The following is a 23,829-nucleotide window of genomic DNA, read 5'->3' on the forward strand; positions in this document are numbered from 1 at the left end:
GAAAGAAAGGCCCAGGGCCGACAAACCACTCAAGCGGAGATGGTAAGAAAAGAGAAAAGTGGTTGACTCGTAAATCAATTTCCACAGCCCACCCAAAACCCACATACACATTGAATTTGTATAAATTAAAAAAAAAAAAATGCTGAATGGATTTATAAAGAAGAGGGTTCCAAGAACAAAATAAAAATATATGAATTGGGGCCAGGAAGAAGGGTGTCGGATCCCTGCTCCGAGTGGGCCCACACAGTGCTGAGGGCCTCCCCGCACTTCTTCTACACCTGGACTCCCTGAGGTTGCTTGAAAAGAAACGTTGTGAATAAAATGCTGGAGAAAAGTTGCTTGTCACTGGCAAGGCAACAAAAGAAAGGGGGTGGGGACACGACCAGAAAAACAGAACTTGAGTTATAGAGCCCAGAACTGATAAGCCTGAGACGTGGGATGTGTACCAGGTCCTCCTGCACTGGGCTGTGCCTCAGGACCTACAGGCCACATTTCCCCAGTGCTGGGTGCAGGTCTGGTCAGCCCGTGAACACAGAACTAGGTCATTTCCTGTGGCCTGCAATTTCACACAGCCACTGTTTTTTTTTTCTTGCCATGTCTATTATTTCTCTTTGATTTTAGATCTTTTCTCGTCAAAACCAATCACCCACTAGATAATGTTATTTAATTAAAATCTTCATTTCTTGAGCACCTACTATGGTTTCTGAACTAGGCATTGAGGATATCAAACATAGCTCCTTTACCAAATATCTAACAATCTACTGTGAACTCAAAATATAAAAGCTTCTTTTATAGGAGAAAAAAAATTAGGAGAACAGAAATATGAGTTTTTCTTTTAACATACGAATCCATTTTTTCTAAATTCTCTCCACACCCTTTCTCCTTTCCATGTTACCTGGATTTTTTGGGGCTGAGAAGAAAAGTCCCAAATCAGTTTGAACTTTGCTACAGATGTTCTTACTGTTCTCTAGATCTTAAAAAAAGTTCTCTTCTTGTGTTCTGAAAATTGAGGGTTTCTCCCTAATTTGAAGCACACACTAATAACCTTTTATTCAGTTACTTTTAAGACTTGTGAAGCATTGTTAGACAATAAATGAGGATTCACAAATTGTTAGAGTGAGTGAGAAGCATCATGGAGTTTCCTGGCTCCTTTTCTTAAGAGCTATTGTTCTCAGAGCTACAAAATGCTCATTGTAACTCCTGGTGGTCAATATGAAAATTGCCATCATTTCTCTTCCTGATACAGCAGAGTCTACTTAATAAAAGTGACTTGGGCAGCACTACTGAATTTTAAACACAATTCAAAGTCCTTTTGTTTTGATTTCTTTACAAAGGAAAGGAAGGGCCGTAGTCAAATAAATTAGGGAACATTGTGATAAGGACAACTAAATAACAACAGAATATGTAAAAGTTCCAGAGAAAAAGTGGTTGATCTGTGTAAGGTGAGGTCAAGGAAGGCTTCCTGGAGGAAGCAATGTCTGAACCAGAACTTACAGGGTAAATAAAAACACCAGACTAACAAAGCAGGCATATGCAAAGGTAATGAGGGGAGAAAAAGTGAGAGCGTGCAAGGGATTATAGAGTGTTTGGTGTTGCTGGGATATAAAGGTCACCAGGGATGATTGAAGATCTGCTTGAGACTGTAGGCAGGGGCTAGGTTATCAGCCATTCATAAGTGAGGTAGTATCATGGGCAGTGGGAAAACCATAAAAGATATATGGTCACATTTCAGAGCGATCACTCCAGTGGCAATGGTGTGGTCTGCATATTATTTTTAAAGTACTCTGCTGTCTGCGGTATGGATTGGATGTGACACAAACAAGGGGTTGATCTCAAAGACAGAGACCCAGGGAGAAATGAGAAGGTCCTGAACAAAGATGGAAGCCATGGGCTGGGAAAGCAGGAGCTGAATCTAAGAGACAAATACAGGGTCTCTAAAAACTCTGGAAACAGAGAAAAAATACGTTTAAACAATATATTTTTTACGTTTTCAAATAACATATGGTATACGTTTCCTTCAACTTCCAGACACTTTTACAGACACAATATCTCTAAACTAAAGCCTAATAGGTCTAATCTTTGATCTGAGGAAAGAGATCAATCAATAAACTGAATATTTCCCTGTTTCTACAGATTTTTCAGATACCATATAGAACCTTTTGGATTTGGTGATGCTCACTGGTTACCAGTTGGAGCGAATGCAAGAGAGAATCTTGGAAATGACTCTTGGGTTTTTGGTTGAAGATACTGAGTGGGTGACAACATCAGAAACCCAGATCTGGAAAACAAGTTTGGCATGTTCTTTCAAGACCTCTTAAACAACTAATGAGAGCTGAATTAAGACCCTTAGAGGCTCTAAGAATGGGCAAAGATAGGAAGGACTGAACTCCACCAATGTCAGTGTCATGGGCTTAAATGCAGAATCCACCAATCAAGGAAAGGATTAGAAAAGATTCCATCTGGCCTTGATGGTTTGTACGTCTTTCCATCTCGAAATCCTACTGAGAACATACTCCTTGAAAGTTATACCTGGCAGCCACTCCTCGGGTTCTAATCTTAGAAACACCCCTTTCTAACTGTGTGATGTTGGGTAAGTCAGCTAGTATCTCTGGGCCTTCATCTCACCATCTGTTGCTCAGAGGGTTGAACGAGGAGACCTTTAAATACCCAGTGACTCCACAAATGAAACTGATGATGTTGTGTTGAGAAATCTGGTCTTGTTTACAAGTTAAAAGTATAGACAAATAAGGAAAACTGAAAGGACTGAGAGCTTGGTGGTGGGATCCATGAATTGGTGTAAAGTGTCTTTCTCTCTCTCTCTCTTTTTTTGTCCCTTAGATTTTATGTATTTATTTGAGAGAGAGGGAGCGAGAGTCTGGGGGTTGGATGTAGAAGGACAAGCAGACTCCCCACTGAACTCGGGCTCCACACTGGCTCGATCTCAGGACTCTGAGTTCGTGACCCGAGCCTCTGAGCCAAAGTCAGAAGCCTCCACCTAGACGCCCCAGTATAAAGTGGTTCTTGGTGTAGAATCTACTGTAGAGGGACCTTGAGTCTCTTTGATACCCAATATTCTTCCTCCTCTTCTTCCTTGCTAACAGAATCCCATTCGTGTTTGAAGCAACCGTGTTCATGGCTTAAAAATCCATTTCTGGCTACATTTGCCCCATTCCCTTAGCCATTTGATATTGTTCTGACCAAAGAGATACAATTGGGGTTTATGAAGGAAGTTTCAAGAAAACACTTTAAGGGAAAACAGCTTCAGCTGGCACAGCCCTCCTCTTTATCCTCGCCTTTCTCGTCTTAGAAACTGGATGGAATCTACAGATGGAGCAGTCCTCCTGGGGCCACAAGGCACCCAGCAAAATGCTAAGTAAGAATGGAGAGCTAGTCAGCACCTGCGGCCTGAGAGCACCCTGAGCCATCATACCAATCCCAGTTCCTACTGCCAGACTTCTTGCTCAGAGAGAAAGGAAGGGAAGACGGAGGGAGGGAGCAAGGAAGGAAGAGGCGGGGCGGGGAGGAACAGGAAGGGACAAGCCCTCATATTTGATTTCACCATCACAGGTTGGGTATTCTGCACCTGCCATCCAAGGTATTTCTGGTAAAACTGTTGCCTGACCTCCCCCATATAGTGATGAATAAGCCCATTTCCCTGCAACATTTAGTACCCTTGGGAGAACCAGATATAATAAATGACTGCTTCTGGAAAAGAGCTTGCTTATAATGATAAAACGAATTACAATCCTCCAGGACAGAGACCATATTTTATTCATCTTGATAGCCCCAGTGCCCAATGTGGACATGACATATTTTAGGATCACAACCCCTGTGAGTTAAATGAATGATGAAGAGAAGGAAACTATCTTTTTCTGTCAAGGAGTTATTCCATCTATATGACAGCGCACATTCACCTGTGATGATTGGTCATTAAGTCCATAGGACTGACCCCCATCCCACCCACCCCCCAGGTCACATAAACCAGTCTATGGGAATGTCACGTAGAAAATATAAGAAGCTACTGATTATTTCATCAGTGTATCTGACAGGCCCCAGGAAGAAACTAATCCCCAGTCTCCTGGAGTAAACTAAGGGCTCTGCTGCTACCATCCATGTCAAACAATAATGGCACTTGACTTAAAAGACGGAGCAGTGCTGGAGAGAGAACCACCTGCAAGACCCAGAAGGCACTAGGGGTGACTGTGTAGCAAGGCAGAGACTAAGGAAGATCCTTCTTTTGTTCCTTCTCCTCTGCCATATTACTCACCTGGAAATTAGCCTCTCAACTAATGCTTAGATCTGAACTTCAGTTCTATTTGGATGTAAATAGCTTCTCTGTTTTTAACCCCCTAACAAGGAAATGATTTTCACAGAGAAACCAACAGTTAGGAGCGGCAGGAGAACTGAATGAGGAGAGATGTCTTGCCAGAGCACAATGTAAATATTGCTACTATCTCCAGCTGCATCCATTTCCAGCAAGGACTCAAAGGACAGTTTCTAAAGTTAACCCACTTGTCACCATCATCATCACTCTAAAGCAAATATCTGTAAACTATGGCAAACAAAGGCAAATCTTGTCTTTGTAAATAAAGTTTTATTAGGACACAACCACACTTTCATTTACATATTGTTTCTGCTTCTCTTACACTACAATTGCAGAAAATATCTACTTGTTACCTGTTTTATTTATTTATTTATTTTTAATTTATATGAACTAGATCAAGGGAGGGGCAGAGGGAGAGTTAGAGAATCTCAAGCAGACTTCCCACTGAGGGCACAGCCCACGTGGGGCTGGATCTCACAATCCTGAGATCATGACCTGAGCTGAAATCAAGAGTTGGATGCTTAACAGACTGAACCACCCAGGAGCCCCTCTATTTGTCACCCTTTACAGAAATAGTTTGATGACCCCTTGTTCACAACTGTTTGTCGTTTGTTAATTTGTTTTGTTTTGGGCTACCTGGCATCTGAGTACCCTTCCCTTGAGTGCTCTTCAGCATTTTGGTAGAAAGCAGAGCCTGTCTCCTACTATAAAAGTGGGCAAGGCCAGATAGCATTTTCCTGGTCCCCTTTGCATCTGTGTCTCAACCAATGAGAAGCTCCCACCCCAGATGTGGACTTGATAGCTACTGGCACAAAGAACAGAGATAGCAGAGAATTCATCTTTGTCACAATGGCAGGTGGGACCATGGCTACAGCCAAGCAATTTCCTGGTAATGGCTCCATGGTGCCAGTGGGACATCCAGTGTCTGGTCCTGGAGATGGTGACAGCATAAATGGTGGTATCCAGAGGCTGGAGGCAGACTTGGCTACAACTTCACCCAACTATTGCAGGGAATTATTTTAACCATGATTGTGACTGCTGTCCAGCCTCATCTCTGACCCTTGGAATCAGCCTTTCCAGTTACTCTGAAAAACTGAAAGCCTTTCAATAAGTTTCTTTCAGTGTAAGCCAGTCAGTTTATCTCTGCTGCTTGTAACTGAGAGGTCTGACCAATAAAACCATCTTTTTTTTTTTAACCTGTGTAGAGCAAATAGCAGATTACAAATCACCATCACATAACCTGTTTTGTTCTTCCAACACCCTTGCAAAGTGTGTTTTTATGCCCATTTAACAGATGAAGAAACTGAGGCTGAGTGAGATCTCTTTCAATTGACCCTTGGAGTCCCTTTTGATGCAAACATGGAAATTCTCTCTACTATGCCAAGCAAGCAGAGCTCTTTCATAATACCAGGGACATGCTCATTTGGTTATATTTATAAATTCCTCAAAGCCCACAGAGGGTTGAGAGCTCTGTTCATGTTTACCGGTATCTTGTCATTTTTTGCTTCCTTTATTCCAGTCCAGGTGGCCTTATTTTTTCATTTGAAAATGCCATTACCACGTCATTAGCAATGCAGTTACCTGGCAGTAGGAAGAAGCATCCTAGGCCATATGGCTGAGTTTAATCTACATGGTCACGGTGTAATCCCGTTGAAATGGCTTCCCTTTGCAATCAAAACCGAATTTCACACTTTACCAAGATGGGGACAGCTCTTGTCTTCCCCAGAGTAATATAGATCTCCCCAGGCAGCCAAGGCCAATGGAAATGGCTTTCTTCTCTAGGCCAGCAGCAGGTGGGGAGCAGGGCTGGGAGGTCAGCATGAATGGGAAGAGGCTGGAAAGGAGAGAGGCAGGAACACTCGGGGACTCAGAATCCAAAATAATCCTTCACATTCCCTACCTATGGATTACCGTCGGGGACATTCAACTTCTGGAACTTAGGAAATGTAAGTTTGGGATATAAATCACCTTTATGCTATTGGTCATTTTATCTCATTCACATTTGTTACTTCTAAAGCTGGTTATCTGAATTCTTCCCCCAGAAGGGCTTAACGTTACAATCACTTTCCACAAACTGGCCTTATTTCAAAACCACTTAGTTAATTAGACTCCCAGGAATATGTATTTTAAGCAGATAGGCCCCCCATTTATTATAATGCAGCTTTATGATAATTCAGTATAGTGTATGAGAATCCCTGGTGTAAGTAAATATGAAAAAAAAAATCAAATGTCACTAACAATGTAGGACAAGCCGAATGAAAGAAGGAGGCGTCACTTTAAAAAAATTGGTAAAGTTGTTTGTTTGCCTGTTTAAAATATAATCATACTTCATGAGGCTGTGAGGGAGTTGGTCCTCCTCATCCTTCCTGGTGAGAATGTAACTGATTCAGCTTTTCTGAAAACAATCAGGTAACATGAATCCAAAAGTCTTTTCTCAGAAAACACATTTCCTTTAACAGAACAAATCTCCTTCTTAGATACGTCCTCAGGACATAATCATGTATAATTGTTTGGTTATAAAGTTTTTTATCACAGGATTTATTCACAAAGCAAAAAATAAAGAAATCCCTGTATAAAAATACCCAGATTGGTTAAAATATTATGGTACATCCAATGAACATTTGAAATTATTTTTTTGTCACAGAGGATTATGATGAATCAGAAACATGGTAACTATATGATTTTTAAAGTCTTTCTTACCCTACAAACTGAAAGGGGGGGGTCGTGTTGGTCTCTCACTACTCTCACTCTGGTATCGTGAGGGCTTAGAATAGGGCTTAGGAAGATATTTGTTGAATTAATAACTAAACTGATTTATGTTCACATTTTAAGTAGAAAAGTGAGTTATATGAAGCCACTTTGTCAAAAAATAAATAGGTAATTGTACATTGACTCATTTTCTTGGTTGATAGAATTATAGGTGATGGCTATTGTTTTCACTTATGAAAAAATATATCACAAAAAGATAAATCTATATAAATGCTCATAAATATATATTCCATTTACAATTCTGTACAATATGCCATCGTATAGTCCTACCAATATTTATTTGAACCAGAACTCCGATAGCAAAGTTACAGGTTGTTTTATATTTTCAACACTATAAAAATAATAATATTACTACAACACGCTTCGTTGTGGGTCTTTTGAGCATAGCTGATTTGTTTTCTTTCTTAGGAAAAGTACCAAGAATTAGAATTAGCATGTCTATTTTCATCTGTAGAGAATCTCTGGTGACAAGCTGTTCACTGAAATGTTTACCATCTTTAGATACTGCAAAATTAATGCTCTTTGTTTGTGTGTCCCAGTGAAGCAGGTGATATTCCTGAAGATGGAGAGGTGGGTCCAGAGGAGGCTTCTTGGCCACTCCACCAGGAAAGGACTGTTTGGAGAAAGAACCCAATGTGGGCACTACGTTGTCTCCAAGCCTTGCTTCCATTCCCTTGAGAAGTGGAGACATCATGAACTGTCTGAATGCTGAAGGGGGACTGGTCCAGCCTGGCCCCCTCCTGGGGCTTCAGTGTTTGCTCCGGCTGTTTTTTCAAGAAAAAGATCTCATCCTTAGTTCATATAAACTATGACTGGCTGCATCACTGTAGCTCTATAAACCACAGGTCTCACTTCAGCAGTGTTCTATCATGGGCTTGTGGGGGGTGCTCCTGAGATTGACCTGTGCTTCAAACATCACTGCATCCTGAACATCTTCAGGGAATGTCATACTTTCATTAAATATGCTCAAACTAGACCTTGTGCTTCCACTCCTCCATTATTTCGGCAGTCCATGAGGTAATGATTATTTATCAAGGACAGACTCTGTCTTCTGGAAGACGAAGAAGGTTGCTCAGAGAATGAGGAGAAAAGAAACATGTGGGAGAGACAAAAGACATGCAGACAAAGGACATACATCCCTGTTCTCTGGAAACCAAAGCCTCCACAAAGAATCAGTGGAAAAACAATGATGGAGAAGCTGACTGTTGGAATTATTAAAGATTCCTAGAATTATAAACTAAAGCTTTGCTGGCCTGCCTTCTTTCCTTCCTACTTTCCTTCCTTCCTTCCTCTTCTTCCCTTCCCCCCTTTCTCTCTTTCTTTCTTTCTTTTTTTTTTAAATTGGTGTTTATGAACTTGGATGAGCTGCTGGTGGGTGGAATTACAGCAAAGGGGTGACAGCAAACCCAGACGCTTGGGAGTTGATGCAAATTTAATTAATCTCACCAGCGGGAGATGCAATGGGAATGAAGGCCATCCCTTGAATTTCTAAGAATGATTTTCTGAACATTTTCCTTCTGAAGCTCCGAGAGGAGGCCAAAGTTCTGAATCACCCTCAAATGCTGAGAGGATAAGGCTCCTAGGAGGAAAGCACAACGGCCAGTTCTAACTTGTAGTGCTCGCTTGCTTCTAGCAAAGCTATCACTTCTCGGAACTTCATTTTTGCCTTCCACAAAATGAGCTGGTAATTTCCTGTCTGCCTCACCAGAGAGCAGTAAGCAATAGCAAAACCATTCTGCTCTTACTAGAGGGTGACTGCTTACTCTTGCAGGCCCTGAAACTCTTCCACTCCACCAGACATTCTCCCGAAGACCCACCCGAAGAGATTCTGCTTTAGCTCATACCATGCCCAGGCTGTGAACACCACAGAACAACAGAATACAAAATTGCCTGAAGACTTAACCACAGCCATCATTGTATCCATGGATCATTTTTGTTTCATGGATGTAATTGCCTGTGTGGCATTTATTTTCCTGGTATACACACACACACACACACACACACACACACACAAAGACTCTATAATTTTAATTTTCAAGTGAATTTTCTTTTTTCTCTTTCTTTTCTCTCCTTCCTTCCTTCCTTTCTTTTAAGAGAGGTGGGGAGGGGCCGAGGGCAAAGGAGACAATCTTAAGCAGGTTCCATCCAGGGCAGAGCCTGACATGGGGGGCTCCTCATGGGGCTTGATTCCATGACTCTAAGATCATGAACTGAACCAAAATCAAGAGTCAGTCATTAACCAACCGCACCTCTCCGGTGCCCCTCAAGTGAAGTGAGTAACCTACTATGTGCTAGATTCCATGCAAGGCACTTTTCCTGTTACACATATTCTATCTTTCCAATTCCCCTCACAGATAAGTATTAGTATCTCCCTTTATGCAGATAAGGAAACAAAGATTCAACCCCCTAGTTAATTGATGGTTCATGGAGAATCCCAACCAGATTTCTTGACCCCAAAATCAAATATCTTTTGGAACAAAATTATGCTCAAAGAAAATCAAAAGCACCATTCTAAGGAATCCCTCCTTTCTTCTTTCTTTCTTTCCTTCCACAGATTTTTGAGAGTCAAGCATACTGTTCTAGAAACAGGAAATATTCGTGGTGATATAAGAAAGATGGCTAAGAACATCTCACATGTCAATCACGTTTTCAGAAGTGGACAAACAAAGTTGATCTCTCGATCTTCTTGGAAAAACTGCAGGCTAGATTATGGTTGAAAAAACATGGAATTTGGAGTCAGGCAAAACTGAATTTCAATCCTGACTCTGCCACTACCAAGCTGTGTGAGCATGGAGAAGTTATATAATTTCTCTGAGCCCCTCGTTTCTTTTTCCATCTATAAGGTAAAAAAATGATAATACAACACTTGATAGGATTGCTCTGATTATGAACAAAATAAGATGCCTGGCACTTGGAAAATGTTCAATCAGGGGAGATGAGGGGGTGGTCATATGTGTAGATTTTTAACCAGGGTCATTGCAAGAAACGGGCCTCCTACACTGCCCTGGTCTGGGAGTGCTTTCCATGCACCCATCCACAGGACTACCTTGTATGACCCCTCCCAGGCATCTTGCCCTGAGTCTTAGAAAGAAGCAGCTGGGGGTATCTTTGCACACCCTGACACTACAGAAACCACACTTAGGCGGGCTCCATCTCCTTCGGCTTTCAAATCTCTGCTCCTTTGGCTGGCGGGTGCTTCACGGGGTGGAGGGCCAATTCGCCATGGCGGTTTGTATCTGCAGCAGGCCTGACAGGCTGGGAGAGGAAGGCGTTAATGTTTTCTGACAGGCGACCCCTAATTGTGGGAGCTTTTCTTCTCGGGCTTTCTGTGAAATTCTGACTTAGGCGAGCAGCATAACAAAGTGGTAGGGCATTGAGCGGGGCTTGCACTACACTGAGCTGGGGAGGCAAGGGGGGCTGGCCCGGCATTATTCATGAAGACTTTCAGCTGTTTTTGTCTTTTAACTAACCTTTGAGTTTGATCAGAGGGCTGGCCGGCCTCCCTTTCGCCAAAGGCCCTGCTGGCACCTGGACAATGGGGACAGACTGTTTTTCCTAGTAAAGAGCGATAGCCGGCGGAGGCCAGGGCTGAGTGTACTGGAGGTGGGAGGAGAGGGCTGCGGGTGAGGGGGAAGCCAGCCTTACTTCTCTCTTGGTCTTGGAAGAGGGGTGGTTACTGATAGAATTTCCAACTCCCAGCACCAGCAGCCACTCTAATGGTGAACAACTTTGGGTTGAACAACTTTATCCAGGAAAATTCACACAGGGGGCCGATTTTCTCATTTGATTTTCAAATCCCACACACTCCCTTTACCCCCCAGTATTTTTCTTCTTCTCTTCCTCCTCAGTCCATTCCCCCCTTCCAAAGGGCCCATGGACTGGAGTAGGGCTCCAGTCTAGAAATGTTTGGGTGGTGGTGTTAACTGTCAATAAGGATGGGAAAACCGCGAGAGAGTAAATGAGTGCAGAAAGGCGATGAGAAGAAAGAAAGAGAGAAAGAAAGAAAGAAAGAAAAAGAAAAAGTGACTCAAAGACGGGGACAGACCCAAAGAAAGGCAGGCAGAGTGATCCCGGCACGGAGTCTCTGGGAAGGTGAGCTGAGCCGCGGCCGCAGTGCCCGCAACCCGCCGGGCTGGGGAGCGCCGGAGTGCCGCGGCGCAGCCGACCGCCCGCCCGCAGGGGAGCAGGGCGCCGGGAGGGGGTGGCGGGGGGAGGTGCTCTCCAAGCGCTCTTGCTTTTGGCAGGTGCCGAGCTTTTGTCCCCGGCATCCACTTCCTGCCCTGACTGCCCGGACCAGGGCCCAGTCCTCTCCAGCGTACTTTGCAGAAAGTGACTCCCTTCAAGGAGTGTGGGTTGGCGCCTTTTCTCCCCATCTCATTCCCAAAATAGCCCTGGTAGCCCGCGCATCAAAGGCGGCTTTGTGAGCGGCCGCCTGCAGGCTGCCTGGAGGGGGGCGCACGTGGGGCGTTCTGGGAGCGCGTCCCACTCCCCTCTCCAAACTCTCTCTATTCTCCCATTCAGTCTTCTCTCCTCTCCTCCTTTGTTCCTTTCCCCTTCTGCTTTTCTCCACTTCTGTGCTCTCTCCACATCTCTGTCTCTCCTCCCCTCTCTACCCGGGACTTTATTTCGGAGTTGTTCTTCCTCCTCTCTGCTGTCTGCCACCCCCCGCCCCCGCCCCCCGGGCCACCCCATCCCAATTTCTCTTCCCCTTGTCCTCTCCCTTTCCTCTCCCTCCCTTTCCCTCTCGCCCACCTCTGGCCTCTTATTCCCTTTCACACCTCCGGGCTCCTTCGGCTCCCACGCCCCCCTCTCCCAGCACCCCCCTACCCCTGCGGTCAGGTAGCGGGGCGAGGCCGGCGCGCGCAGCTGACAGCGGACGCATGCCTGCAGCCAATCAACGCCCCGATGCGCTGCAGCTTGAATAAATCATTAAACCTGACACGCGCTCGCGGCCCGCGCTCTGCGCAGCAACTTGCTTCCTGCCATTAACCTACACACCCTCTTTTGTAACAACCTAATCTTGCATACAAAGGAAGAAGGAATATAACTTCGACCTGCCTTAGAGACCAACCCTTCGCCTGCGCAGCGGGAAGAGAACATTACTGCCAGCGAATCCACGTTCCCCCCCCCCCCGCCCCCACCTTCGACTTTGATAACCTGGAGTTTCTGGGGGAATCCGAAAACGGATCATTTCTTGACCCAGGAGTGGAAACCGGGAGAAAAAAGTTGAGAGACGTCTCAACAATAAGAAGAGGTAAATACGGTTGAGGACATTCACTATATCAGAGACACATCCATAGTGTTTTAAAAAGAGTTTGCAGTAAAATAAGCTTCTCAGAGAGCTCACTCTAAAAGATATAAATATAGAAAAGTCCTAGAAATGTTGACTAAATTTATTAATTTGTTCCTCCATTTCTAAATGAGTACATAAATGCCCGAGTGAATGAATGAGTGGCTTCCCCACCGAAGCATGGTCTTTGTTTATCTTGGTACCAAAGCTTCCAGCACCACCTTTCTGAGTGGTTCAGAAGATCAAGAAAAACAGTTGTCTCTTGCACTGGTATTTCTTGCATTGACAACTTTAAAATCTTTTCGTTTTCTGCTTATCAAGGGAAGCTATTATCTTCATTTTCCAGAACAAAACCCTATAACTGACTTCTTTTGCGATCCTTGAGGTAAGTCATTCTTAGCTGAAAAAGAACTGATTTACCAAAGTTAGGTTTAGAACGGAATTAGGTTCACTTCTGCCCTAGTTTCCTACTGATAACCCTATGTGTCCCTGGAAATCTTACACAAAACTGATACATCCCTGAGATCCTGTGGGAGAGTAAGTAGTCCATGCACCAGCCAAGGTCAACAGAACCAGATGGCCCGCTTGAAAGGGTAAATGAAAAGAGTTTAATGGAAAGAGGAGAGGTGGGTGGGGCTAAGGGAAGCAAAATGGTGCAGCACCCTGAGACTACTAACAAGAGGGAGCCATTACCTCCTCTGTCCCTGAAGAAGCAAGAGGAGGAAGCTGTCACTACATCTCAGCAAGATCTGTTCTGGGAGAGAGGCCTTCTGACAAGAGCTGTAGCCTTAGACCCAGGAGCAGAGAGCCACTGTCAAAGCAACTGAGCACAAGCAGTGAGGAACAGGGGGTATAAAGGACCCAACCTACCTCCCTTACTACCTCGCAATCTCCTATTGGTGCCTTCCACTGGCCAAACCCAACAGAAAGACAGAGGTCAAGGGAGCCCTAGTGATGAGGTCCATAGCAACCAGCCTCCTGAAAGACAAAGCAGAGCAGAGAAGGTGGGTTTGGAGAGAGGAAAGGAAGATAAGCAGCACTGCCCTCAATCTGACAGGGCAGACCATCCATTCAGTCAGCAAACACCTGTCTCCCCAGGGGCTGTGGAGATGCCAGTGCTCAAGACAGGTATGGTCTCTGTCCTCCTGGAGTTTACCCTCTAGCGGGGGAGGGGGCAGTTGAGAGCAATCATATAACCAAAGATACAGTTTTTTCACATAGTAGTTAATGCCAGGAAGGAGAAACAGTGGAATGGATAGAGAGTGAGGGTGGCCAGGGGGAAGCTGCTTTAAACAGAGTGTTCAGGGAAACTTCTGGGAGGAGGTGACATCTGAAGTAAGGTGACCTGACCCTCCCAGTAAAGCCGAACTTAACTCCACATCTACTGCCAAACTTCTTTCTGTGTGGTTTATGGGTAAGTCTCAAATCTAGGCTGTGATTTAGATGCATCTGTGGACCAGTCCTGTGAAAATGAGAGGCAGGGCTGGAAGTCGAGAATAACAACTACAGGCACTCATATTTACATAGAGCTTGTAACCTCCCCCACAAGGCAAGTGCTAACTGCTTTACATTGTCTCCTCTTGCTGCTGTGGGTCCCATCAACCCCATGTTACAAACAGGAACACTTAAGCTGGGAAGGAATTGAATTGCTGCTGCTTCTGTGTTCTAACAGCCCCAGGTCTGCAAGAACAGCCAGGTGGGAATGCACATTGCACTCCCTCCTTATTACATCTCCGTCCTTTTCCTTTGATGCTTGCTGAATGCAGAGAGCAGACGGGTTTCTTCTCTCTTCTTTGGTGGGCCTGCCTGATGTGAACTTGAGATAAGTTCTTCTCCAGTTCTACTCCCAATTTAAAAGTTTTAAAAGGCTTTGTCACGGAGGTGCAACGTGCATCCCAGTGGCTCCAGCTCCAGCCTCCCATAGTACTGGGGTCCAGCACTTCGGCAGCCAGGGGCAGGTAGACCTTTTCTTTCCCCCACTGCCCGCTCCTCCTTGTCAATTTCAGGCGTGTCTCCAGTCTTAACTCAGTGGTCTCCTGGCCTTTTTTTGCATAGGTAAGATTTCTCAGTCAGTCAAGTCAAGGCAGTTTTCTTCTCCAGTACCCACCTCAAAAAAAAAAAAAAAAAAATTGTGAGGTGGGGGCTAGGACAGGGGAGAGACCGCGATTGCTAGCCGCTGGGGTCTACATTTTGTATTTCGCTGACAGCCCAGGGCCGCTGCAAAGCCCGCCGCGCAACCAATGGGCAGCGGTGATTTATGGAGCTGACTAATGCTGGCTGAATGCGGCCTGTCAGAGCCCTGTGAATGGCTTCCCTTCCCCGCACAAGCCCCGGCTTTGTGTTGCTAAGCGATTAGAGCAGATGTAATGAGATTTTGCCCAATCCCCGCTTTGCCCTTTCCTAGCTTCGGCAAAATTGTGTGTGTTTTTGTGAATTTTTAGAGTTTGCCTTCGCTTTGTGGCAAACAACGGCTAACTTTGCCTCGAGTTTAACGAGACTGGATATTTCCCATTCAGAAGTGAGTAAAAGAACACCTGTCTTCAGAAGGAGAAGGGGGGAAAAATCCCCTTTGTGGGGGCTGAAACATTATCCTAATGTTATATTCATAGCCATAAATGACTTGCTACACTTTCTTTGCATACCTTATCTGGAAACTTGCAAAGGAGCTAAATTAAAAGAAAAAGAAATGGGGGGGGGACCTCCAGCTCTGGTCCTCCAAATGAGAAGATAAAAATAAAAGCAGGCATCACAAAAGCATTACTTCCCTCAAGTAAGCTCTAAATTGGCCCACTGCTGGCAGAAAGTCCGATTATTTATGGCGATGAGGAATTTACTGATTTTTTTTCCCCTTAATTACGCTCATCTCTTTGAAAGGGACTGAAGCTTCAATGTGCATTCTATAGAGGGTCATTTAGCAAAATGACATCAGACGCTGTGGCGTGCTCCGTGCATCGCGGCTTTAAAAAATGATTATTCTGTGCCACTAAATGGTATAGATGTACCAACACAGACTAGATTTTTAACTCTGGAAGACGTGCTGGCTCTCCGTTCTTTGTTGGGTTTTGTAAGATGCATTTTGCGCTAGGCTTTCCGCTTGGCTGGAGACACGCAAACTGAATCTGCAAGTAATGCAGGCGGCGAGCTAGGAGCTGGCGAGAGAGGGGGTAGGATTCTGATCACGTCCTTGCTAACTGACAAGAAGCAAGCCAGCCAAAAACCCACCAATTTCTTTTTGAATCTTGGTAATTGGGTACTTTTATACGCAGCTCACGCTATTCGGATAGAGTCACAAGCTTAGATAGGCCAGTGTCTCAAAGCGACCACACATTTCTAAGGCTTTCATTCATTTAAATCTAACTCCTTCTGCAAGGAATTCATATCATACGTGTCCTTTACTTAAAATCAACATGGAAAGTGTGTGGAGTGGGGCAAAGGAAGAGAAAATGTGTGCCTAGGAGTGAACGAAGAACACACCCACCACTGGGAGAACGGCGGGCGGGTGGGGGGGGGGGGGGGGGGTTGCTACCACCCCCATGCCCAGGCTTCAGTACCACCAGCCTTCCCCCCACCCCTAATGTCCATTATCCCATCCAGCCTTTCCAGTTTCACAAAAAGAAACTCCAAATTGGGGTAAGGGTTAGAAAGTAAGGTGAGGACCCTCTCTTTCCAGTTCACTTTCTGGGGGATTTTAAAAATGCACAATCAACCCATCAAAAGACATCACAGCCATTATAAGTACCTGTTCTTGAGGTGTGTGTGCTTGCAGCATAAAAGGGGAAGAAAGCTGTCTTTGCTTATGCAAGTATTTCCCCCTGCAGTCATCATAGAGTCTCCTCGGATAGGACTTGTCATAGCACTTATCTTTGTCATTTCTGCCCCTTAGCATGGTTTATACCACCCTCTTGTCCACCACCCACTCCTTCCCTTTGGCATTTCGAAAATAACTTGGACAGGGACAGTGGAGTCAAGGAAGACTTGGAGGCAGCTGATTATTTTCATTTGTAAAAAAAGAAAAAAGTTTTATTACGAAACTAGTTTGTATAAAACAGGGTTATACACGTTTCTTGTAAGTTTGTAATAAAACAGTAAGAAAAAAAAAAAAAGGCAGTGATAGAAATTTCCCAAAGGGCAACCTATCAAAACCAACTGGCTGCCACACTTTACGTTTGGACAGTAGCTGCATAAACTTTGTTCTTTTTGAACAGTATTTAATAACATCATTAATACATTAACAAAGTTTCTATAAAGTAAGACACATTGGTGCTGAAGTACATCTGGTGGCCTTTTGATCTCACCTATGAGGAGAGTTCTTTACAAAACCACATAGGGGGAATGGCAGTTGTAACGTGAACTACACATCTAAAATATGCAGAGGTAATAGCATTACATGTTAAAGTATCAAGATATACACATTTTAAACCATTTGTACAAAACTCTATAAATTTTTTCTCTCTTTCTCTCTTATGTACAAAAATATCTTAATATATCCCCAAACTGGTTAGGATAGATACAAATAGATTTTTCTTATAATAAAAAAATTCACAAAAGATTGGAAGCATTCTATGACGAAAATGGTAGAAAAGATGGTGTGAGGAAATGGGATTTAGGGAGTTCCCCCCCACCCCCACCCCAGGAGGATCTGAGTTTGAAAGGACTGAGTAGAGCATGATTTCACTGCAGACAAATGTCCACAGCTTACTGGGATGGGGTATACTGAGATGAAAGACACCAACCCATTTCTACAGGGCTAAGAACTGCGCTTTCAGAGAGGGCAGGGAGGTGAAGGCACCCTAGCAAGTGCTTTCAGTTCTGCCTGTTACTGTGGGTGGGAGTTTCTGTGGGGCTGTGCTGCTCCCTTCTGCCAGGAGCCCACTGCTTTTGCACACAAGCTGCATTCTGGGCTTTGACTCAGGTCCTAGTCACCCTTCATAGCTCCGTTAATGACTGGAGTGCAAAGATACAGTTCTGAGCGTATCCCCGCCTTGCAAGAGCCTTGCTTCTCAGGCATGCCTGGCTTAGTTGGTCTTGGGGTTGGTTGCCTGATTTTATTTTGTTTCATTTTTCTTTCCTTCTTCTCTTCTTCTTTTTTTTTTCATTTTTTCTCCCTTCAACATCGCTGACAAAGCACTAAAGATGCAGGTTGTGCGGTCACCCTATAACTTAAGAAGAAGGGAAGAGGTTAGTGTGAACTTGGAGGATGGCGGTGGGGGAAAGTGAAGGGTTGGAAAAGGATCTGTCAGGTTGAGCATCTCTTTTGACAGGTCGGGGTACTCGAGTCTCCGGCATCCCTCCACCTCACTCCACCCTTAGCCCTCCGAGAACTAGGGAAAGCCACTCCCAGGGGCCAATATTGAAACAAACCAACCAGCATTTGAAGTCGACAAACTTTAACAATTTTTTTTTTTTTTAATCAGCCGCCACTCCTCGCCCCCTCCCCCCCCCCCCCGCCCAATCTCCGTGGAGAAAGTCTCTGTCCTCCAGACACTAAGAGGGAGGAAAAAGAGGGAAGGTAAGAAAATCATTCTGTTCGCTCCCAAATGCGACCTACCTGCTTCCAAAGTCCGTTCGCATCAGGGCCTGACCAGGCCGAGCCCCTCAGAACCAGTTGGTGAAGTCGAGCAGCTCTTGTTCCTCGGGGCTGAGTGGGTCGTAAGAGCCCTCGTCTGACGAGTAGGAGGAGACCGGCGAGCCGGCCATGGAGTTCAAGTCGTTGGAGTAGTTGGGGGAGATGGTGGGCGACAGGACGCCAGCCTGGAAGGCGGCGCTCACCGCGTCGTGCTCGTCCAGCAGCTGCTGCAGTGCGCGTATGTACTCGACCGCGGAGCGCAGCGTCTCCACCTTGCTCATCTTCTTGTTGGCGGCGCCGTTGGGGACGTGTTCCCGAAGGGTGGCAAAGCCCAGGTTGACCAGCTTGACGCGGTTGCGCTCGCGCTCGTTGCGGCGCGCCACGGCGGCCGGCTGCTGCTGCGGCAGGCTGTAGCCGAAGCCGCTGAAGTTGAGCCGGCGTTTGCAGCGCATCAGTTCGGGCGAGGACGAGCGCTGTCGCTTGACTTGCTTGGACGCTGACTTGTGACCGCCCCCTGAGGGCTGGCCGTCGGCCGCCGGGCTCAGATGCGGCGCGGGTTGCTGCTGCGGCTGCTGCTGCTGCTGCTGCTGCTGCGCGCGCTCTGCGCCGCCGCCGCCGCTGCCGCCGCCGCCGCCGCCGCCGCCGTGGCAAAGAAGCAGGCTGCGGGCGGCAGGAAGGGCTGCTGGGGCTGCGGCTGGGGCTGCTGGCCGGCGCCGCCGCTCTCCATCTTGGCAGAGCTCTCCATGCGCAGCGGCCGCCAAGGAGTCGCGGAATGGGAGCAAGCGGGGACGCGAGGTGCGGACGCGCGAGGCGACGCAGACAGGACTTGGGTGCACGAACAGAGAGGGAAAGAAGGGGAGAGAGGAAGAGGGAGGCCGGAGGGAAGTTACAAAAAAAAAAAAAAAAAAATCCCCGGGAGACTTCTTAGGGTGGGAGCAAAGAAGGTGCAGACGCTTTTCCTCCTCCCTCCACTCCACCTCCTCCCTCCCCTCCTCCCTTCGCGGGGTTGGCTTCAGGAGACTCGCGTGGCGCTCGCGTGTGAGGCTGCCGCTAGCGCCTTCTTGTTAAAAAAAAAAAAAAAAAAAAAAAAAAAAAAAAAAAAAAAAAAAAAAAAAAGCCGAAGAAGCAAAAGTCAGTGGTGAGCACGGTCTGTTGAGTCTCCCGTTCCTCGCCCCCTAGGACTGCTCTCTCTTGCGCCGGGCCTCGGTCTCTCCAGCCGTGGCTCAGGCTGTTTTTTTATTATTTTGTTAACTCCCTTTCTTTCTTATTTCCTTCTTTCACTCGCCCTCCCTGGCCGGTCCCCTGTCGGTGCGCCTTCCACGTTCCCTGGCCAGAAGTGAGAGAGTGCTGGGCGGCCGGAGTGCGGCCGCCTTTTCAATGGGACACCCAGCCCCACGCGCAGCCCTGGCCCCGCCTCGCCCCCCACTCCCCGCTGCTACAGCGAGCGGCTGCAGCCCCCACTCCCCCCCCCTCCTACCTCCTCCTCCCACCCACTCCCTAAACTCTCCCTCCTCTTCTCCCCTTCCCCCCCGCCCGGTCCCTGCGCCCGCTCCATGCAAACTCTCCATTCAGTGGGGTTTGTTGTTGCAGTGCGTGCGCCTGGCGCGTGCCGGACTCCCGGCTGAATAAACAGGCGGCGCGCTCAGGGCGGGCTGCAGCCGGGGGTGGCTCTAGAAAGGGGGGGGGCAGCGTCCCTGGAGGGGCCAATAGCCCTGGGAATTCGGGGTGTATGGGTGGAAAGGTTTGGGGGTGAAGTGCCTCGGGATTCTCCTGACAACTGGAGCAGAGCACAGAGAAGGGTTTGAGCAGACAAGTGCCATGGGTGGTGGGCAGGTTGGGGAGAATGGGGCTCTATTTTTCCTGCTTTCATCTCCCATCTACTGTCATTCTCTTGGGAGTCTTTGCTGTTTGGGGGAGCTGAAGCAAATTTGCAGTTAAAGTTTAGAAAGATGGGGAGAACTCCGTGGGAATTACTGGACTGTTAAGTAAATAAAATTGCGGTTAAGACTGGGTCCCAACACACCCTCTCGCTAGCTCCGTGGCCCCTTGGTAAGTGGCAACCTCTCCGAGCCTCAGTTTCCTCATCTGTAGCAATAGAAGTTTGGATTAGATGGTCCCCAATGTCCCATTCAGGTGTACAAACTAGGATCTGGTCCCCACAACTGAGTAAATGTGGAGGGGACCCTCAAGACCAGAGGTGTTCTCATTGGGCGTGGTTGTGATCGGTGCTATACGTAGGGGTATGGCAGCGATTTCCGCCCTCCCCCCTCATGACCTCGGTTGCCTGTAGCAGGGACCCCCTTCCCAAAGGATTGTTTCCGGACCGGCTGGGGGATGGATAAAGAGGGGAGTACTCTTGGGGTATTCTCAGGGTAGGTCTGAGAAAAGAGATGGGGGTAGAGGTTGAGGGACCGGAGGAGCTTCTCTGGTTGTTCAGCGCCGCCGCAGGCACCTCGGCGGCCTTGGCGCAGCCTCCATCTCGCCCCAGGCGTGTGCCCGGCGGGCCGGTGGCAGGCGACTGGGAGCGGAGCCCGGCGGGGCCGCGTGCTGGCGCCGCGAGGGAGGGGGAGGCGCTTGCAGCGGTGGCTCGGCCGCTTGGACAGCGCCCACCCAGGCGCCCTTCCTGGGCTTTGGTCCTGGCGCTCTCTGGTAGGGCCGGGTCCAGCTTTGGGGCGCCTTGGGACGGGGCTCTGCAGAGAATGCGGACCCAGCCACCGGTCCCATCTCGGCACCGCTCTGGTGGAGGCAGGGGAAGAAGTGTGGGGCGCGTCTCAGGTCGAGTCTCCATAGACAGAAGGAAGAGGGCAATCATCCGTGGATTTGTCCGGTAGAGACAGACAGTTTTGATCAGAGACCTGCAAGCAGGGCTGATTGTGGGGGAATTATCCAAATAATTGCTTCTCATTGGACTTCCTTTGTGGAGAACGGTCTTTCTAAAGGCTCTGTGGGGGTGACCCAAGGAGCCGCCTTTGGTATGTGTGACTGGCTTGGAGTGTTACCAGAACAATAGCGGTGGTGGTGATGGGCAGTGGAGACGGATGGCTCCGGAGATGAAGCACCTCTCTTCTCTGCCTCAGTTTCCTCTTCAAAAACGTGTGGGTTTGGGAAGCATCGGACGGAGCCGTGACCAACAGAGACCAGTTCTGTGAACCTCCTTCCCCACACAGTAACCTGTGACTTCACCCCACAGGACTGCTGGACTCGGTGAGGTTTACACCTCTGTCCTCTCCTCCCACCCCCAATCCACCCCAGGAAAGAAGTTGAGAGGACTCCAAGATCACTTTTGTCTTCCCTTCCGGGAAGTATAGGAAGTTGTGGGGCCTAAAACAGAGCCACACCGCCGTCTTCCTCCGTGGAAGCCTCAGACCACCTGGAGAAGAGAGGTTACTCAGGCACTCCTCCCCACCCACGAGCCCCAGCTGGGAGCCCCGGGTGCTGGCCGCTAGGAGGCGTCTAGGAAAAGCCTCCTGGGCCCTATCCACGCCTCCGTAGCAAAATGTGGGGAGTCGCCAACACCGACCCATCTGACTGTTTTTTCTTTCCAAGGCGGATTCAAGCGCCCTTCCATTCTGACTCTAACATTCCACATTTGACCAAGGTCTATAATCCTGGTTTGCACTGTAACTTTGAACAAGCCCCTCTTCCTCGACTGCCCTCACTTGCTCCATCTGTGCAGGAGGGGCTACACCAGCTCATTTTGAGATGAGTCTGCAAGTGCGGAAAATCTGCCAACAGCCAGCACGCGTTCTCAGCTTCCTTTTCGGGTGCGGCCTTCATGCCTTATGGAGATCCTAATTATCAAGGACTTCAAGGGCAGAGCCTACTCCCAACCCCCACCCCCCACACACGCCATAAAATGGGCGCCCAAATAGAAGCTCCAGCTAGTGAAGCCATGCATTGTAGTGGCCACATGCGTTCGCCTCCGCCCAGGAGAAAAGACGGCGGGCACTGGGATCCTTCCGGCCCCAGAACATGTGCCCTTATTCTCCCTGTTCCAGCCCAGAACCAAATCCCATCCTCACCCTCTCCACACCAGCGTCCTCAGCCTGCTTCTTAAGGGCTTTGCAAAATCTCCAAGAACTCAGGTGTTCCCTTCTGCCTATTTGAGTAAACTCAAAGGATGCTCCTCACCATAGCCCTAACCCAGCAACATCCTCTCCATCTTCTCCAACCAAAAGGTAGAGTGGTTTAGTATTGTTTTATAGGGGCTTGGCCTCTGTCTTTGGAGACTTTGCACTACCAAAGTGAGTTTCCCACTGAAATTGATTTTTGGGTTTGGAACAAAGGACTGAAGTTTAAGAGCCCCTGAGAATCTTGCCTCTGACCCTGGGGCCTAGATGATCACACACACACACACACACACACACACACACACACACACACCTCTGAGAGAACTGCCCTGTACTGTCCTGGGCCCTGGGAACCCTAGTCCCTGCACTGAGAGATGAAGCAAATGGACTTGATTTGATATCCAGTTTCCATTGCCTAACAGCTTTGACATGGAGCAAATAGCTTATATTCTGAGCCTTGGTTTCCTCACCTGTACCATGCCCATACCTACACTACACTACAGCTACCATAGTTGTAGTACGACCTCCAAGTGTTGTGAAGTTTCAACAAGATAGATGTGGCGCGCTCTGGGGCAGGTCTCGATTGGAAGGAATTGATGAGAACGGCCTTTCTAAAACTATGAGAAAGTCACTGTTCAGATAGCCCACCCAGGAAGGGGCTTGTGGGAGGATGCGGGCTCTAAGTTTCCTGGAACCACACTGTGATAATCAGCCATTTTCCAGCAGTTGGAGATCCACTGTCACCCTGTCCCGCAGTCCCAGCACCTGGAGGTGGGTAATTTCTGTCATTTTGGAGAAATGGTGGTATGGTCAAAAATCAAGGAGATAGAGATAGGACCCAAGATTTTAACATAAAACAGAAGCAAGTGAGTTCAGATACAGACATGCTTCAGGGCCTGCACATTTAGGGGTTTAATAGAGTCATTGGCCCTTACCCTTAGCTTTCTGTGCCTTCCTTGTCAACCAAGGGTCCTGCCTCTAAGCAAGTCCCCGGGGCTTTGCTTGACTAGGACACTCAAAATGTCATTTATCTAGATGTGGAGGGAGAAGAAAATGCACAAAAGGAGTGTTTAATACCTTCCTCCATAAATGGAGTAGTGACATTTTCTTTGCTTATCTGTCAAGGCTGTCAGGAGAATTAAATCTGATGTTGTTCGTGAATTCACTTTTTAAATCCCTCCACACATGTCAGGGATCGCCATTCTTGTGATAAGGTGGCCGGACACTGACCTCCTTTGGTGTGTATTACCCAGAATATAGACATCCCAGAAAAATGGGAAGGTTTCTCTTTCTCTTCAAAAACAATAAAAGCCCTTCCCTACCTTCTCTAGCATCTCAGGCCCCTCTTGTATGCTCGGGAGTCCTGGAAGAGGACCTTACCTTAGATGAAACCTTGGATATATTCAGCTCCTGTACTTACGTGGGGACACAGCTTTCCTAGTGATGCAGGGGGATCTGCCCTCCAGGGCACCTGAGGTCCTGATGCCCCAAGTCTGCCACCTTCATTTCCACTCACAGTTGAAGGCCAGGCCCGTGCCACCTTTGTTCACACACTATCCTCCAACTCCAGAGTTGTGCACTGTCTCTCTGTAGAAAGGAGTTCAACCACATCTTTCTTAAAAGGTTCCATCTGTGCCTTTTTCTTTTGGAAGGAGGGGACTTACCATTAAAAGTGAAGCTAGCTTTTCCATCCAACAGATTATTTGGTAAAATTATATTTACGGTGGATCCTGAACCAAGAGCAAAGAAAGTACAAAGATGAACACAGGCCTTCGATTCTTGATTTGGAGACAAGACTTTTAGTGCAACC

At 47.3% G+C, this 23,829-nt stretch overlaps 1 protein-coding gene across 1 annotated transcript; it reads right to left on the reverse strand.

The window, feature by feature from the left end:
• Positions 1 to 16,372: 16,372 nt before the first annotated feature.
• Positions 16,373 to 18,795, reverse strand: ASCL1 (achaete-scute family bHLH transcription factor 1). The gene is given in 3 exon segments (XM_045084778.1): positions 16,373 to 17,542; positions 17,932 to 18,539; positions 18,542 to 18,795. Coding segments are annotated over 2 exon segments (714 nt in total). The 5' UTR covers positions 18,695 to 18,795; the 3' UTR covers positions 16,373 to 17,542; positions 17,932 to 17,978.
• Between the last annotated feature and the right edge of the window lie 5,034 nt (positions 18,796 to 23,829).

Source organism: Mustela putorius, unplaced genomic scaffold (assembly GCF_011764305.1).
Source record: "Mustela putorius furo isolate JIRA1106 unplaced genomic scaffold, ASM1176430v1.1 tig00000788_pilon_pilon_pilon, whole genome shotgun sequence".
Lineage (NCBI taxonomy): Eukaryota > Metazoa > Chordata > Mammalia > Carnivora > Mustelidae > Mustela > Mustela putorius.